General features: G+C 45.1%; 1 protein-coding gene across 1 annotated transcript; it reads right to left on the reverse strand.

Annotated features, from left to right (window-relative positions):
• Positions 1-10,933: 10,933 nt before the first annotated feature.
• IRX1 (iroquois homeobox 1) lies at positions 10,934-17,172 on the reverse strand. Its single transcript, XM_083358718.1, has 4 exons — positions 16,257-17,172; positions 12,728-13,730; positions 11,710-11,782; positions 10,934-11,383 (listed from the first exon to the last, which is right to left on the reverse strand). The coding sequence occupies exons 1-4, from the start codon at positions 16,533-16,535 to the stop codon at positions 11,353-11,355; spliced, it is 1,386 nt and encodes a 461-aa protein (XP_083214844.1). The 5' UTR covers positions 16,536-17,172; the 3' UTR covers positions 10,934-11,352.
• Between the last annotated feature and the right edge of the window lie 766 nt (positions 17,173-17,938).

The following is a 17,938-nucleotide window of genomic DNA, read 5'->3' on the forward strand; positions in this document are numbered from 1 at the left end:
GCCATCTTTTTTTCCCCTCAATTCAGGAAGTAGAATATCCAGGGTTGGTGATCTCAAACAAGCAAGTTTAATTCCCTGCAGAAGAGCCAATGTAAGCAAAATTGGATAGATGAGATACAGAGTGACCATCCATCTCATTACCAACTCTTTGTCATTATTTTTAATTTACCATCTCTGCCCTGAGAAGTTTACAGTCTGCGTACCACTTTGCTCAATGAAATATCCCTTCGGTTTCAGGCATGATCGATAAGATACACAAGGATTTTATTCTGTATGGGTCTTGCTAAATTTGGGAGTAGAACCAAGAATGGAACAGAGGGGAACTGCATTTTGGCTTGATAGTTTATTTGATAAAATCCCATATACGGTATGTCTACTCAAAAGCAAATCCCTGGGACTTTTTTTTTAACTAATAGGATTATAGAATTTTAACCTGAATAATACTCTTCGTAACAATTACCTGAATTTGGCACTTCTAAAAGTTTCCTAAAAATAGCAACACACATAGTTTAGATTTTGTTTCATTTCAAAAGAAGGAAGAGATAGATGAGTGGAATCTTCACTTCCGACTGCCCGCGCCTTTAGTGTATAGTTTCAGAGTTATTTTGCTGATTTCTGTTTTCATTAACATAATTAATGGAATACCTAGGAGTGGTCAGGGGTCACTTTTGACTTTGGCAGTATTATAAATAAAATAATAAAAAATGGGCAGAAAGCAGTGATGTAGTCAAAACCCACTTCAGACATATTGAACTCAAGCATTTGATTTTGGCAGCTTAGAATTAAAATCAGCATATTATTTATGTGGTCAATACTGCAGTCATTATGATGTATTTAGACTATAAATCCTGCCATATTACATCCGAAATATATCAAGGGGGAAAAAATCCAACTTTTCTTTTATCGTGGTTGCTAAGGAGGAATTGACTTGGGTAAACCTGTGACAACTCTGCTGCCCTGAGAGATGAAGTATGTCCCATGTTTACATGGCATTAATTAATCTGAAATCAAAACTTTCAATAAATCCTGGTCATTTAATATTCACAGGAATTGCTACTTCCCACGTAAGTGGCAAACAGTGAAATATTGAGCAGAGAAAATTCACCTTTCGCTATTTTTATTGTGTTCTCTGAATGCACAGAAATACAGAGAGACCAATGCTTATGGTAAAAAAAACAAAAAAAAAACCAATGGAGCAGTAATCCTGTGATAACTATGTTTAGATAAATAAGATTGTAGTTATGCATTTATTCGTATACATGTGTAGAAATAATTTCTAATTTCTCAAATGAGAAAATTGGCAATTGAGCACACAAATAGAAAAGCACAGCCTGCAAAGGATACTTTTCAACACATGGATCAGGCCTACGTGCAGAGAGAAACAGGATTTGTAATTCAACAAATGAAGTGAGAGTTGGAAGTTTAACTGTACGTTAAATTGAATCAGATTTATTCTCTTGCTTTTAAGCACTCTTCATGGAAGCAAGATCTACCCCAAATAAAAGCATGATTAAATAGGGATTATTAAAAATTATCCAAACCATTGGGTTTATTTTACTCAACAAAATCAAGATTGCTAAACTTTTTTCCTATCAAGTTGGAGCTGTTACTGCAAATACATTTGCATACTATTATTATGAAAAATAATTTACCTTGAGTGAAAAAAGATATGTACGTTTAAGTAGCAAATCATACAGATCTCCATTATTCTACAGGTGTAGCTCTCATCTGAAACTGAATGAGATTAATAGCCGAACTTTCTATCGTATATGAATGAAACATTTCATGTAAGTGGAAAAAAAAATCTCATAAAACTGATGTAACATGATTGCAATCTAATGCAGTTACTTGCATGATGTTATCAGACTTTGGAAAAACTGTAAATTCTTTTTACTTTACTGCTCAGTATTGCTAAAAATGCAATTAATAGCAGGAAGCTTCCATGCTCTTTTAAATGCTTGAGTTTGAAGGCAGAGGGTAGAAAAATGTGGACTTCCACTTATCTTCCCCTCCAAACACACACATACACACACACACACACACACATTCTCTTGATGCATAAAAACATGACATCAGGAATAGTCCTTTAATTCTTGTTTGACTCTCCCAGTACTCTGACTCTAGGAAAGAACTAATTCAGAGATGCATGTTATTCATATGAGAACTGCAACTTCCAGTCGTGATTTGTATGTTGCAAACAAGAGCCATGTAAGAATGTCTTGTGTCCTGATTCTTTTATTAGAGAACTTACCGATTTTGTTACTCATTAAATTTAAACCACATTCCATTTGTTACTCATTTGTTCAACTCACATTTTTCTCATTTGTTTTCAAGCCCAGGGTTTTTTTTTTCTCTTTTGGTTTTCTAGTAGAGTCTGGAAACTGTATCACAGAAGGGCATTCTGGGAAAAAATGTAATTGCCTGAAAACAGTCACAACCTCTGTTGGCAGCTATTTCCTATCCTCTCACCTCATTTTTTTTGCCCTTTTCTGTCACTTTCTTTCTCTTATAATAAAGTTTCCCCCTTGCTCTAGATCATCTGAGATAATAAAGTGTGGACAACTGAGAGTGTCAAATAAATCAAAGGAGTAGTTGACGTTTTCTATAAGTGATGCTGCTAGAAAAAGAAGAGACGGTTCAGTCACCATCTTGACATTTTTTTACAAACACAGACATAACCTTCTGTAGGCAACCAGAAGGCAGTAACACTTCCCCAGTGCCAAAACTGTCTCTGTTGGCAGTGGAAATGGGAAACTTCCTACATCCTAAAATACACAACAAATGGACATGTAATAAAAAGCATGTGATAAATGTTAGTTATTTATAGCATTATTTCCAATGAAGGAATGATCACTGAGTTCAGCTTTCTATGACACAAAAACAATGTACACCCTCCAAGACCAAAAATCAGGAGTCTGATAGCAATTCATTCATCTAAAATGATACTACCAAATGATGTTTGGCTATTGTAGGCCATCAAGTCTCTCTTCCAAGACCAAGAAATCCTGATCCTCAACAGAGCGCAGTTCAACAGAGCCAGTTCACACATCCGTGTATAAACCAGCAATAAGTATAAAGTATATGCTTGGGATAAGATAGACTTGACATCAGGAACACCACTGCAGGCTTCTATATACTGTATAAATAGTCCTCATTTAGCTGATGCCTTGGGTAGTAACTGCTGGTAACTATGACGGTAGTGAAAAAATTAACTTTATGACCAATCCTTGCATTTACAATCTTTGCAGCTCTGTAAAGCAAGCGAAAGCTGGTAAGATCACAAGCAGAGTCATGGTTTCACTTAGTGACCAAGTTGACAATCTCAGCTGTGAACACTCAACAAGGACCTGTAATCTCAAAATGCAGTTGTATATGAGCTAAGATAATACTGGGGGGATTTAAGCCTAGTATGGCTGGGGTGAAGACAAGTAGCCTTTAGCAAGAGAAAGATGGTCCTGCTCCGGAGGTGGGTGCATTTGGGAGGCTTTTGACACCCTTCCCCAAACAGCTGTGCTTCAGGTGCCTTCTAGCATAACCCCTCCCCCCACCCAGTTCCCAGTCATCACTGGCAACATTACAGGAGAGGTAATTAAACAAACAGAGTAAGTAGGGAGGAAAGAACAACAGAATCAACTCAATCGGCCCTTTGCTTTATCTCAACAACTGGCAAGATCAACCTGTGGTGAGCAATCTGTGGCTCCCCAAAGAACAATTCTTATAAGCCTGTATTAATGCCAGAGCTGGTTGGGAGTCAGGTGGCACCAATCAATAAATAAATAGCAACATTAACTAGGGTTCATGGCAGCTGGAGCCCAAGTAACATGGGAGAGTTGCAGGTTGATTTGATCTTGACTAACAAGATCTAACCCTTAAAAGAGAGAGACTCCCACTTGACTTTAAAAAGCCTCGTATGATTGCTGGACAGGGAACTGGAACACACATTTGTTTTTGTTTTTTATGGAACTGGACATGAATTCTGAAATTGCTCCAAATATTCAAATTTATAAAGCTATACTTATGCACGGAAAAAGGTAAAAAGGGAGAAACATACCTTCCTTTCTCACAAGAGCCAGAGTGGTGAATTGGGTCTAAGGTCCAGCTTCACTTTCTGCTACTCCAAACTCACTTTGGAGCAATCACGCTCACCTATATCAGCTCAGAAGGCTGTTTATGGCGACAAACGCCTGGAGAGCATTTGTGCAGAATGGCATGAGGATTACTGCACTGGGCAACAGATTGGACTAGATAGAAGATTCCCAAGCATCTTTCCTACCCTGTGATTCTACAATATCATGGTGGGACCAGGGAGTGAATGAAAGAGTTATTCAGCAAACTTCAACGGGGACAAGAACAGGAAAAGAATTCTTCACACAACCTTAGTAACTAACATACAACATATCCTGCCTGTGGCTCGCTGCTCCCCCCCCCCCCCCCCCCCCCGAAAATTGGAGGAGCAGTGAATGGAGGGAAAACTGTCATGATCCATTAGCCATCACAGCTACATCATTTGGAGCCTCCATGTTCAAATGCAGCATGCCTTAATTGCATTGAACTGGGACAAGAGTCAGCTGTATGTGAACTTCTGAGAAATATTTGTTGGAAATTTGAAATCTGGTGGATGTTTTAAGCTAATCCGATGGGGTTCTTTCTCCTTTCTACAGAATGGGCAAATACCTGCACAGTTGGTGAATAAGATCTCCTTCAAATGGGGACCTCTTCTTTTTAAGAATGGAAGCCTGGAAGTACAAGGCACATTTCTTTCTTTCTTTCTTTCTTTCTTTCTTTCTTTCTTTCTTTCTTTCTTTCTTTCTTTCTTTCTTTCTTTCTTTCTTTCTTTCTTTCTTTCTTTCTTTCTTTCTTTCTTTCTTTCTTTCTCTCTCTCTCTCTCTCTCTCTCTCTCTCTCTCTCTCCTTGTTCTGTCATTCTCCTCTCTTTTCTCTCTCTCTCTCCATGTCCCCCTCTTCCCTCCACCCCTTGCCCACTGTCTTTGTAACAGCCTCTCATCCAACAAGGACGATTGAAACTTTATAGCGCATGATTCATAGGCCGGATCTGTTTCTGGAGCCAGGGGGGTGCATATTACATTAATCAGTGTCAGCCCACTAAAAGAGAGACGTGCATATGAATTCTCCATATTGCCTGGCACTGGGGAGAGATAAATGTGCTTGGGAGCCAATGGACCGGCGCGCCATAGGAAAAAATAAAGCAAATATGATTCTCCGACAGACTGAGAGAGACTCCCTGGTTCTCAAAGAAGCTAAAAATACTAGATCCATTCGTCCGGGAGTAAGGCCGCGGAACTTGATGGGGAGGCTCCCTTTAAAGGCCGGCGAGCGCGGGACGAACGCGAATTCGGGCGCGCCTGGGCCTTGTCCGAGGTCGCCGGCCATCTTCCCCTCCCCTTCTCTCTTGAACCATAAATCAACGAAAGGCAGCAGCTGTCCCGCAAATAAAAACGTTGCGAATAGAGGCCGAACCGGCGAGGGGAAAAAAAAAGGCGTCCTGCTTTTCCGGAAAGCGAGGACTAAGCGCCCCGTTCTTTGCTTCCGCGGCTGCCCTGCTCTCCCACCCCCTTTTTCTTTTAATTCAACTTTATGCGATCGATCGGCACCAGCGCGAGCCATTTATTTTTTGTCGGTTAGACTAGAGGAGTCCCGTTTCGTCGGGCTCCTCAAGCACCGCACGCCGGCTAAACGCGTCTTCTCGACGCGACGGCCTCTTCCCTTCGCAGCCTTGACCCTCCCCTCCAGTCTGGCCTTGGTTGGCTTTCCTTTAAACAGGCACCTGCCAGACTGAGCGGGATGAACACTTTCCCACTTCCCCACTCAGCAAAGCCATGGTGTCTGCGACGCATGGAGTATGTAGTGTCTAGCGTTCCTGGAGCGCACAGGATTGAGAACTACTGGGTTTTAAATTATGGCCAGAGCAAAGGGCCGCTGCGGTTGCTCAGCTTCCTTGCCTGAGGTTTTCTACAAAGCGTCGCGTCCCAGATCCAAGTGCTGCTACGCTTCCTGCTACCAGCATTAAAGATGATAAAGATCATTAAAGATAAAGATGTAGTTGAATCCCCAAATACTATTTCTGGGTAAATCTGCCTCAGATTAAGACTAGCCGCTGCATATCCTCCCCAGGCCTTCTGTGGGCCACGTCCCTAAGTAACGTCGGCTGCAGCTTCTACTTCGAATCAAAGCACTCTTAATAGGGCCGCGTTGCTCGGCACCAACTTTCCCCAACCCTGAGCCCTCCAGATATCCAGGACCATCTCCCACCCTCCTTTCCCGGAATGGGAAGAGTGGTCCAGCAATACTAGAGAGGGCTGGACTGGCCAGGCCAGGCCAAGCCAAATCACCAGGTTCTCTCTTCAGGCAGAGCCTTCCCCACTGGCTGGCTCTCCCGGCCGGGCTGGCCTCTTCTAAGGAGCCCTCCGTCAGATAGAGGGAGCTCTGCCGTGCCCCCCCCCCGAAGGAGGCTTCTGTCTGCGGGGTTCGGATCCGGCGTTCCCCGTGGTGGAGGACGCTGCAGCCCGCCTTTTGCCAAGCACCCGACCGGGCCGCATTTGCTCTTCCTTTTTCCCTGCTTGCTTTTGAAAGAAAAGAGCAATTTGCAAGGACCCGAGAACTTCCCCCCTGCAGGAAGCGGGACTGCACCTAGGGCAGGGGTAGGCAACTTCGGCTCTTTTATGACTCATGGACTTCAACTCCCAGAATTCCTGAGCCAGCTGGCTCAGGAATTCTGGGAGTTGAAGTCCATGAGTCATAAAAGAGCCGAGGTTGCCTACCCCTGCCCTAGGGAAACAAACCCGTACGGCGTTTTGCACTGCCGCCCGATTTCAAGAGGAGGGAAGCGTTTGGGCAGGGCAGCCGGGCGGCTCCCTTCGCCGCTCCAGCGCTAGTGGAAGGCCGAGGCGGTTCCCCGACAGAGCGAGAACTCTGACCGGGTCCGGCAAATCCTGGGGAATTCTCCACTGCGGAGGAACGCAACACATTCCTGCGTCCGCCGCTGCCGCTCTTCAAGACGAGAGCGCGGCGGGCGAGGCCGCTGGACTTCCCGTGCAGGCCGCGGTTCTCTCGCGTTTCGCGGCGCGGTTGTCCAGTGAACCTCTTGGCGGGCCGGGACCCAGCCAGCTCGATTGAGCGGAGGTAGAAACGGTGTCGGAAAATTCGGGAAGTCGTTGCCCTCTGCCTGGGAAGGACTCGATTCCGGGGGAGCCCTAATGCCCAGCATTACGAGGAGGAGATTGAGGAGGAATTGACGCGCGTGCTTAAATCGTTTCCACCGGAATAACAGATTTGCAAAAAGCACTTGGACTGGGGAAAGCCGGGAAAGGGGGGGGTTTAATGACAAGCACGGCTTCACCTACGCCTCTCTTTCTGCCAGGGCTAATTTAATAACTAAACGGTTTTTTAAAATATATATATATATATACCGTACTTTTGCATCTCCTGCATTCGAAAACCAAAGGGGCTGTGCTATTTTTCTATAGAAGAGTCCTTATTCCCCCACCCCGCGACAATCTTGATCTTCTGCAAACTCGCCATACAAGTATACTAGTTTTAACCACCGCCGCCCGTTTCCGACCTTAATAACAACCTTGCAGCGTAATCGGAATGACTCTCGAGGTAACGTATAGAACAGACCTTCTAAACCTCAGGTCGATGCATTTCAGAACTTGCGACGCGGCCCCTTTGAACGGGGGCGGGGGAAGGCAGCCATCCTGAACTCAGTGGGGTTTACTTCTAAGGCACCTACAAAGGATCAAGCTACCTCGCTCGCTTCGCCTTTGAAATGAATGGAACGCCTTTTAAAGCGTCTCCCTTTTGCATTGCCGGCCGTTCCGTTCAGCACAGGCTCAGCCTGAACGGGGAGGGGGGAGGGGGGGCCTAAAAGAACCTGCTGTTGAACTTTTTCATGTATCTCAAGACTGGGTTTTTTCAATTTAGTAAAGCTGAGGAACCCTGGCCACGTTTCATACCAAAGAGATGCGAGCAGGTCCTCCCCAGGGTTGGGAACACGAAAGGGGGCGAAAGGTTTTTTTTGTTTTGTTTCCCCCCCCCCTCCCTGCGGATCTGTGCAGAAGGCTTGAAGGCCGCTGGACAAAGCGAGGGCCGTTAGCAACGCGAGACAACATTTTAGAGCAAGCGAAGACCTCGAGCGGCTTTCCTTTTCCTAATTTTCCCAAGACCTTAGGGAAGAAAGTGATTCCTCTTCGGGCCTATAGAGGGCGCTGCGAGCTTTGCTAAAGAGGACGGCTGCTTCAGAGCTACCTTCAGTGTCCCAAGCCTCAAGTACTTAGACGAAGGAACGCGCCACTGCGCGCACCCGCGCCCAAAGCTCTTGCCCGGAATGCACTTTTGCTTTCACCTCGGAGCAAACTATCCACCTTTTTTGCGTCTATGGCTTCGCAGCGGGGGCCCCAAGATCCCTGCTGCTCGGACTGCTTTCTTCGGGGAGTGAGTAATGCCCGATTTGAGACGCTAGTCGTTAAGCGAAAGCCCTGCTCGTGTTTGAGGAGACCGAATCTCACTTGCTGAGCGAGAGGGAGGAAAGGCAGGCAGGCAGGCTGGAGATTCTTCGCTAAATTCTTTCAATCCCGGGCGGACTGGGAGTTTTTTTTTTCCGCCTGGTCTACCTCCCTGTTTTCTTGTGTTCTAGAAAGAGTTATTTCCCCACCGCGTTCTTTCATAACGTTCGTACTTCAAAGCCTCCCATTGCTAGAGATTTGGAAAGAGAAGGGAACGAAATGTATAAATACGTACGTTAAATACCGGTATATAAATTACGTACGTTAAGACAAGAAAAGGATGAACGGGCGGAAGGAGAAGACAGACAGACAAACTGTGGAGAAGGCCCTTCTGTTTAATGTGGACTCGGGAACGAGGCACGAATTTTTCTCTTACTCTCTCGCTCGCTCGCTCGCTCTTTGATAAAAACAGCTGTCTGCAATTCAAGCGCCGAGGAACTTGTGTTCAGCAGACTTCCGGCCCTCAACTATCTGGAGAAATAAATGCCACCGCTTTCTGCCACGATCGCACCCGGCTTCAAGCACATCACAGGCTGCGCTTCTGAGCCAGCTTACTAGGAAGTGCCTTGTTGCACACAGGGGCTCTTTACATCCAAGTAAGCAGCTCTCAGTCCCTGAGAGGTGGGTAAACCTGCTGCACCCACACACCCTACTCAGAAGCATGACTTCCTAAGTACAATACTCGATTACGGTCAGACTTCCTTGGAAATAGGGCTGTTTGAAGTTCAATTTCTGGGGAAAAAAATAAACTTCGGCTGGTTCTTAAGGACACGCACTCGCTCTCGATCGCCAGGCGTCTCCTAGGTCCAAATCCCGAACAGCAAAGGAAAAAGCCTGCCGTGTATTTCGTTTCTCCCGCTGCAAAGATCCACCCATGCTTCCCTCCCACCCACCCCCACCCCACCCCTCCTTTTCTTTTTCTTTTTTTTCTTTCTTGCTTCAGGGAAGGATGGAATTGGGGGGGGGAAAGGATCCACAAAGCACCAGCAAATTTTCTCAAATGGAGGAAAAAAATCTTTTTTTGCATGCAGTGGTCTGCCGTGCAAGGGGAAAACGGAAGAAAACCTAGATCAATATTGTCACCCTTGATGGGGGATTTATTAATATTTGATTTCAAATCTCGGTTCTGATTTCCGACAAGTCCTGCTCCGAGGATGGCACCGTTCGGATAGGCTGTCTCCAGCATGATTTTTTAATGACTTTCCCAGCTGCTTCTTTCCATTTTCCACCGTCAACAACCATCTGGTATCTGATTAGCACCTCAATGCTCATTTAGCATTCTCATTTAGGAAAAAGAGAAAACTGGGGGTGGGAGGGGTGGAGAGAGGGAGTCAGTGGAGAGATTGGGAGCCTCTGGAAAAATATTGCACCTTTTTCAAGGGCTAATCTTTGGGAGATTAGCCAAGTTTGAGGGAACTTGCCTCTTCCTCTCTCATTCCTTCCTTGTTAAGAAGGCCAATGATTTACAGTTCCTTTTTTTTTTCTTTTGCTACAAGGATTACAAGCTAAAATTCCACGGAGGTGGGGGGGGGGGAGACTCCCAAAGGCTCTTCTCCATCTCAAAACTCCTTCTTGACATCCCAGTTTTATTTTCTCCATGTCTGTTTTCCTGTCTCACCCCTCAACCTTGGAGTAAACTAGTTCTGCAGTCAACTCAAGCCACTAAATACTGTACAGAGGCCTCTCTATTGAACCTGGTGCTTGGATTAGAGAAGAATGGTACGGCAGCCTTTCCCCCTTTCAAGGAAGAATTAATTTCTCTGGCACAAAAAAAAAGCAACACATTCGCAGGCCGTTTCCAGACACCCCCTCAAATAAAGCACACTTTGATTTAAATGAGAAAAGCTCACAATTATGAAAAAGTCCTCAATGTGAGTTACTCTAAGGTGCCATTTGCTGTGGAAATTGTCATAAGTATTTAATGTTGACCATGTAGAGTTTAAATAATTTATCCATCAACTGCCATTTTAACCCAGGATTGCAATTCTAAATATAGCACCTGAGGGTGACATTCATTTAGTTCAATAGGATTTACGTCTGAGTAGACTGGGCAGTACAATAATTACTTATTGATTAAACGTAATCAATTCAACTTGCATACTACTAATATCACAGAAGCAATATAGTTTTGAAGTACTTTTAGAAATTTAAAATAGCTAAAAGGTTTAGGTGCAAAAACTTTAGAAGAAAAAAAACCCCTTTTTCTCTGTTAAATAATTTTTAGGCACATGGCTAATTACTTAAAGTGTGCCAGCTCTGTTATATTCATAATTAGTCACCCAAGCTTTAGTCAATTAATCTATCAACTGAACAGATTAGTGCTTAAAGCCCTACTAATATTGGTTGGAAAACAATAAAAGCCTTGAGTTTTCCATATGCAAAACCGAAAGTCACTTATGCAGGGCAAAGTCATAATTTCATTTTTGTTTATTAGGCAAAAATATATGATTTAGACAAGTTTTTGCTGTGGCACTATTTACAATTTGAAACCACTTTATATACAGAATAACACAATCACATGAGGAAACCTTTAGCAAAAACAATTTACCCAATCAAGGTTAGAATTACACTTTCTTAAAATGGAATAATGGAAACCGGGGGGGAAAAAGTCCAGTTAAGGAGCTGGAATTATTATTATTATTTTTTTAAATGAATTGCTACTACCTTATTGCAAAAAGAGATTGATGGGAGTCATTTAAATCATTTTCCATTTTTTGTTTTGTTCTTTAGACCAGTCTGTAAAATTTTCCTTTTTCCATCAAAAACAAAAAAACAAAAAAACAAAACCCCAAAAAAACATTTAATCAAGCAGAAGGGAGAGTTGTTAAAATTCACGATGTTCCCTCTTGCTGAGTCAAAGAGCTGTTGGGAAAAAAAGACAGAACCATCTATCAGTGAAAGCTCAGCTACTTGTCGCCCATCTGCAACTGACTACATTTAAAAAAAAAAAGATACACACACACACACAATAGAAATGGGGGAAGTCACTTTCTAAACACACACACAAACACACACACACACAACTTCCAGGCGAAAGTATATAGTTTGTAAGTTATACCACTTTGAAAAGCTTTACTGAATTGCTTGATTGTTGCTTTGATTTATGATAATGAGGGTGTGCTTGGATTAGTCTGTATTATCCAAGCACTTTCTTTCCTTTAAGTAAATTTCACTGAACAAGAACTCACTTGTCCCGGACAGGCTGAAAGGGAGATTTTAACTGCTGAGGCGGAGTGTCGGTTCTTGCTACGTTTTCTCTTTCTGCAGAAGAAAGAAAGGAAAAGAAAGGAAAAGAAAAAGAACTTTTAACAAAATTTACCTACATGGCCACATAGAACCAAAGATAGTGTGCACGATAAATATTATTATTCCACCATCTCACCCTTTTTTTTAAAGGCATAGTCTATTGTGTGAGCAACTAATATATGAATCTAGAAACCCAACTCAAGTCTTGTATCTACCAGGAAATGTCCCAGTGACTTCAACCAAAATGTACAACATCACCTCCCCACCAGCTGTGTGAAGAGAATAACATTTCCTCATGTTTGCAATACTACAATGGATACAGTTTTAAAATTAATCTAATACATTTAACAGCAATTTAATACTAGAACGTCTCACCATTTTCCCCTCCAAAGCCAACTAAATGTTTTTATGCACACTTCCTGTTTTTTTTTCAGAAGTCAAAAGCCTTAATAGTCCTGTTAATACAGAATAATTTGGACTATCACAGTTTTCTTAGCCTTTTATCCACTTGAGCTGGGTAAAGGCAGCTTCCCTGTCATAGGACAATCTAGCAGTTATGGCTCTATTCGAGGACCTGAGGTTTCATAGGAGAGAGAGAGAGAGAGAAAATTACAGCATCAAGGTGGCTGAATACCAGTTTAGTGGGATTTATCCCCAAGTGAAATGTGCTGTGAAAATGAGAGACAGAAGGAAGAGATGCAGCCTGAACAGCAGTCTGAAAAAGAGTAATCTGAGTCCAAAGCAGGAACTGGATGGGAGAAAGCTGCTCAAAATTGACATTCCCCAATGTTCTGGAGCATAAAGGCAGGGGAAGAGGTACTACAAACTCATAATAATAGTAATAATAATGTTACTATTCTTGGTTTTGGTTTCCTGGTCTGGACTACCTTGGAACGGTCACTTCAATCCACTTGCAAGGGGCCTCTTTACCTGCTTTTATTTATCTGTTTCAAGCATTACCTATGTGTTTGGGGCTGGTCCGCTCAGAAGGTTTTTCAGCACTGAGTGCTGTTAACACTGAAGGTTGGTGCTGGGCTTGAAGGTGGTGGTTGTGATGGGCAGCATGGTGGTGATTAACTCCCAAAAAGGACCTCACGTTTAGCAAGGAGCTTTGGGTGAGAAATGCCCCATTTGTCCAGTTGTGAAACTTGCCAATCTGGCAGGTGTAAAGTCCATGGCTGGGAAGGAAAGCTGGATGCTGGAGCTGGGGGGAAGTGTGGTTCACTTGGGCAGGAGGCGAAGGAGGAGCTGGCTTGCTGAGGGCTCCATCTGGGCTAGTTGCAGTCTCTGCCAAAGACCAGATCTTGGGCTTGTTGTGCATTGGGCCTTGCAGGGTGTTTTGCCTGCTGGGGCTCAAGATCCGAGTAGGGTTGTCTGAGGCCTCCTTGCCCAATGGCAAGGTTTCCTTGGGTTTAAGTCCTTCAGAGCCCGGCATTGGCAAGATCTTATTTTTCTCCAAATGGACATCTTCTCTCCTTTGCCTCAAGAGCTCAACTTTCTCTTCCTCTTCCTCGTTACTCTGCTCTCCATCATTCTCATCAATTTTGTCAATGTCAATACTCTCCAGGTCAATCTCTTCATCATCTTCATTTTTTTCAGGGTCCCCCTCATTGTCACTTCCGAAGAGATTGCCATCCTCTTGATCTTTGCTCCGGGATCCCCATGTGACCTTGTTCTCCTTCTTCAGCCTCCTCCGGGCATTGGCAAACCAGGTGGAGACCTGCGTGAGGGTCATCTTGGTGATGATGGCCAGCATGATCTTCTCACCCTTGGTTGGGTAGGGATTCTTGCGGTGCTCGTTCAGCCAGGCTTTCAAGGTGCTGGTGCTCTCTCGGGTGGCATTCTTAGGTCTTCCTGGGTCCCCATACTGGAACTGCCCATAAGGATAATAACCAGGAGTGGTGTGAGCAGCAAAGGTAGCAGGGTGGACTCCAGGGTTGTCCTTCAGTTCATACTGCGAACCCTGGAAAGACATTCAGAGAAGCAGAAAAGAAAAAAAAAAGAAGTTATTCAATTATTTCCTTTCCACGGGCTGTCCCCAGTCTCTTCAGCAAAGCTTTCCCAAATTATTTTTCTTTCTCGGATAAAAAGAATGGGAAAGATGTTCCATCTCTCCCTCCCTCCCTTTGGGTCTCCATCAAAGCCCACCAGCCTCATCTCTGAAATCCTGATTCACAGGAGGGAGGCAATATTTATTGTGCTATTTAAAAAAAAAAAGTGCCAACCCACATCGAGAAAGATAGCATCAGGGCATCATCGCAGGTTGCTGGACCATGTCTAGTGCAACAGAGGGCCCAGGCCGATTCTTGCTCAGCCCTGGCAGCAGTTTAAAGAGAGATAGGGAAGAGAATGGAGTTGTGCTGAATCTCCCTTTTGCTCTACCACACAAGGACAATGATAAGGCACAAATCAATCCCGCCAGAGTTAAACACACTGAAGTCATACTAATTTCGGTGTGTGTGTGTGTGTGGGGGGGGAAATTAAGCACATAAATCTTTCACAGGGGCTTAGCAGTATGATATGGCGTGCCTACTCAGTAGTAATTTCCAGAGTTCAAGGACCTTACTCACAGGAAATTGAATATAAGATTTTAGCTCACAATAGGATGTCTTGTCCCTCCCTTTCGGCCACTTCACGCTTTTAGTAGCATAAAAAGTAATGCATGCATTCATATAGTTATTTCTCAGAAATTATTTCCTCTAAGTGGAACGAAACATCCCCTCCCCTCAACTTTGTACCTCTTTAGTGAAAGTGATTTATTTTCAATCAATATATTATCAGCAGTAAAGCAAGGAAATCAAATTAGCCCATCAAGTCTTTGTTATATAACATTTTATCTTCCAACAATCACATTAGGCCTCATTATCACCACCAATTGCAAATTTAAGCAAGTACATACAAACACACGTTATTTTATGACTGTTTCTCAAGCTTCAGGAAGGAATCTGTTGAAGCCTCAGGTTCTGATTTCTAGGAATCAGGTGTACCCTGAGGAGAAACCAGACTTTTTATTCCTTTCTTCTTCCTATCAGTGTCAAAGTTCTCCTCCTCTGTGTGTTTGTGTGTGTGTGTGTGTGTGTTTAAAATAGAAGATCAAGCTTTTAAAAATGTTTAAAAATCACCAGAGTGGAAAAGCCAAAGATTCCTTTGCAAAAGACATTGATTTTTCCCCAAGCAGGTTTGGAAAAGCAGTTGTAAAAAGAAAATACAGACATACACTCTATGAAAAAAGCAAAATGTAATTTTTAATAATAACTCTATGAGAGTCTACTCACTACATTCCCTTATCTCACTGAGCTATTTTTGTTCTGGTTGTCGAAATGATAAATTCTGTATTCCCCTGTTGGGAATTCTTTTGAAGTAGCCACTTGAAAATCATTACTGCTTCTACTTATCATTTACTGGTGGACAGTAAGTGAAAATAGATAGTCTTTTTCAGCCGCTGCCTGCTGTATACAGTTGAATAAAGATGCTTTTTTAAGGATTTCTTTTATTTTTATTTTTTACAAAGATTGCATTTCATTTTTCAGTGGTTATTTTTTGTCAAAGGTAGGTATGACATTACCTTACTAAATATATTTACTTCTTTCTGTTCAATTTAAATCATCCTTAAACACCACAAACATAATAACAGACGGCAAATCTATAAAGGACAAGTTATACACGCAATTGTTTCGTATCTGTTAGCATTTACGTGCGGATACATAAAACATGCGAAACAATAATCCTGAAAGAGAAAATCCGTTTCTTCTGAAAACATCCTAAAAACGTCCACATAAAAGCAGTCAAAGACCACGAACAATAAGCAGCTAATTTCATTTAAATTAAATTGCAAAAAAAAATATCGCCATAAATGTGCCATTTTGAACGGCGGGGCGGGGGAGGGATTGCAATTGATTTGGTTTAGATGAGGACTCGAATTAACACCGCAAGTCAATGCCTTCATTTCGAATGAAAAGCGAGAATAATTTTATGAAATTAGGACAAGACCTGGAAAAAGGCAGCTGCGCGGGAAGGGAGGGAGGGAGGGAGGGAGGGAGGGGAGGGGAGGGGGAAAATCCGGGTCCGATTTTCTTCGAAGGCGTTTAGGGGAGGCCGGCGATCTCGTGGCTTGCGCGTCTCGGATCCTTGCTGGCGCTTTCCCGGCCACAAAAAAATCAATGAAAATCTCCCAAGTTCCAGCAGCGTCGGCAAGGCGGAGAAGCCCAAGAAGAGGGCGCCCCGGATCGAAAGAGCGCTCGCCTTTCCGGACTGACCTGTCAATGCGGAGCCAAAAACTGGCTGGGAGATGGTCCGGAGACCCGCCGCGGGCCCCGACGAGGAAGGCAAGTCCCAGAAGGAGCCCCCGGTGCGGCGAAAAAGCAAGCGGCCTGGACGTGGGGCTGACCCTTCGCCTGCCAAAGTGGCGAACTTTCCCGAGCTCCGGGGTCGCGTCAGTCTCCCTCCCCCCCCCTCCGTCCCCTCCGCGTCCGATCGAGGCCAGACTCACCATCTGCGAGAAGAGGGTCAGGTCGGCGGTGTAGGGCAGGAAGGCGCTGTAGTTGGCCGTGCTGTAGGGTCCGGCGGCGGCGGCGGCGGCGGCGTACATGCCCAGCACTGAGGTGACGGCGGCGGTGGAGCCGCTGCTCAGCTCGGCACCTCCGGGACGGCCTGAGGCGGCGGCGGCGGCGGCGGCTGCGGCGGCCAGCACCCCCGGGCGGTCGCTGCCGCCGTAGACGGCCTGGCTGGCGCTCAGGTACTGCGGGTAGCCCAGCTGCGGGAAGGACATCCCGGGCGTGCGGGCGGGGAGGGACCGGACGCACCGCCGACGGGGCAAGAGCGAGCCAGGAGTCGGCGGCGGAGCGAGGCGGGCAGCAAGCGGAGGGCGGCGGAGCGCCCCGGCCGGGTTCTCCTGACTGCTTTAGGCCGGCAGGGCAGGCAGAGAGAAGCCCCCGTCCGAGTTGCTTTTCTTTTTGGGTCTGCGATCGGTCCCGTCTCTCCCGCTCAGACGGATCGGAGAATTTGCATGTGGAAGAGGGGAGGGGGGGAGGAGGAGGAGGAGGAGGAGGAGGAGGCGGTGGTGGAAAGAGGAGGAGGAGGAGGAGGAAGAGGAGGAGGCGGCGGCCACAGTGCGTGTGGGTAAACTCGGCGGGGCGTCTTCTCTCAAATCTCGGCTCGTCTGCGCTCCTAAATCCCTTAGATGTGATCTGATCAACAATTGAGCTCCGACTGATGCGCCTGCCCTAAGGTCCTCGGCTGATCTTTCAGATACAATTTGAAGTTGATGCTTTGATTGGCACCCACTTGAGCTCCAAGCACCGCCTACCCGACCCCGCGTTCCCCCCTCCGCGGAGCACGTGGTTTAGCAATCCTGCCAGGACCACTTCGCCCTGATGTGTGTGAGTGTGTGTGTAAGAGAGAGAGAGAGAGAGAGAGAGAGAGAGAGAGAGAGAGAGAGAGAGAGAGAGAGAGAGAGAGAGAGAGAGAGAGAGAGAGAGAGTGTATGCGTGCCTGCGCGCAGCTGCTGTGCGGTGCGGGGGTGTGCGTGCGTGCGTGCGTATTTAAAGCCCCCGTTGCTGTATGACAACCTGTCTACACGATTTTACAGCTGCCCAACATTGGGGTTTCGCTGTTTAGTGTGTCCCCTTCAGAACAAAACAAAACAAAACTGGGGTCGGGTTTTTTGTTTGTTGTTTTTTTTTCCCCCAGCGCTTACACGGACTCAATTCGGCTCAGAGTCGGCTGTAAGCGAATGGGCCAGTGAGGAAGTTAAGACTTTTTGGAGGGTGGAGCTGCCACTTCCTTTCCACTGACTTTCATTTTTGTTTGGATAGCCTCTAACCGAGGCAGTTAAGCGCAAACACAGAATTAAACCTTCCAGCTGCTCTTCCCAGAAACCTCTTCCTTGCAATACTAAACAAGTGAGTACTGTACTCTTCTCTTCCTCATCTGCCTTTGCAGTAAATAAAACTTTTAAAAGATCCTCGCATTCTTTTCTGGGAGTAAAGATGGAAGCCCGCCAGTGTTGAAGAGGAGATCTTTTTGTTGCTTTCTAAAAAAAAAAAAAAAACCTCCAGAAGAAAAGCCAGACGCGGGGAGCGCACCGTTTTCGTCGTTTTAAGAAATTGCCGCCTAGCGGTGCACAATTTGTTGTCTTTTGTACGACCGTGGCGTGGCCTTGGCATCGCTTCT

Source organism: Vipera ursinii (assembly GCF_947247035.1).
Source record: "Vipera ursinii genome assembly, chromosome: 3".
Taxonomy (NCBI): domain Eukaryota; kingdom Metazoa; phylum Chordata; class Lepidosauria; order Squamata; family Viperidae; genus Vipera; species Vipera ursinii.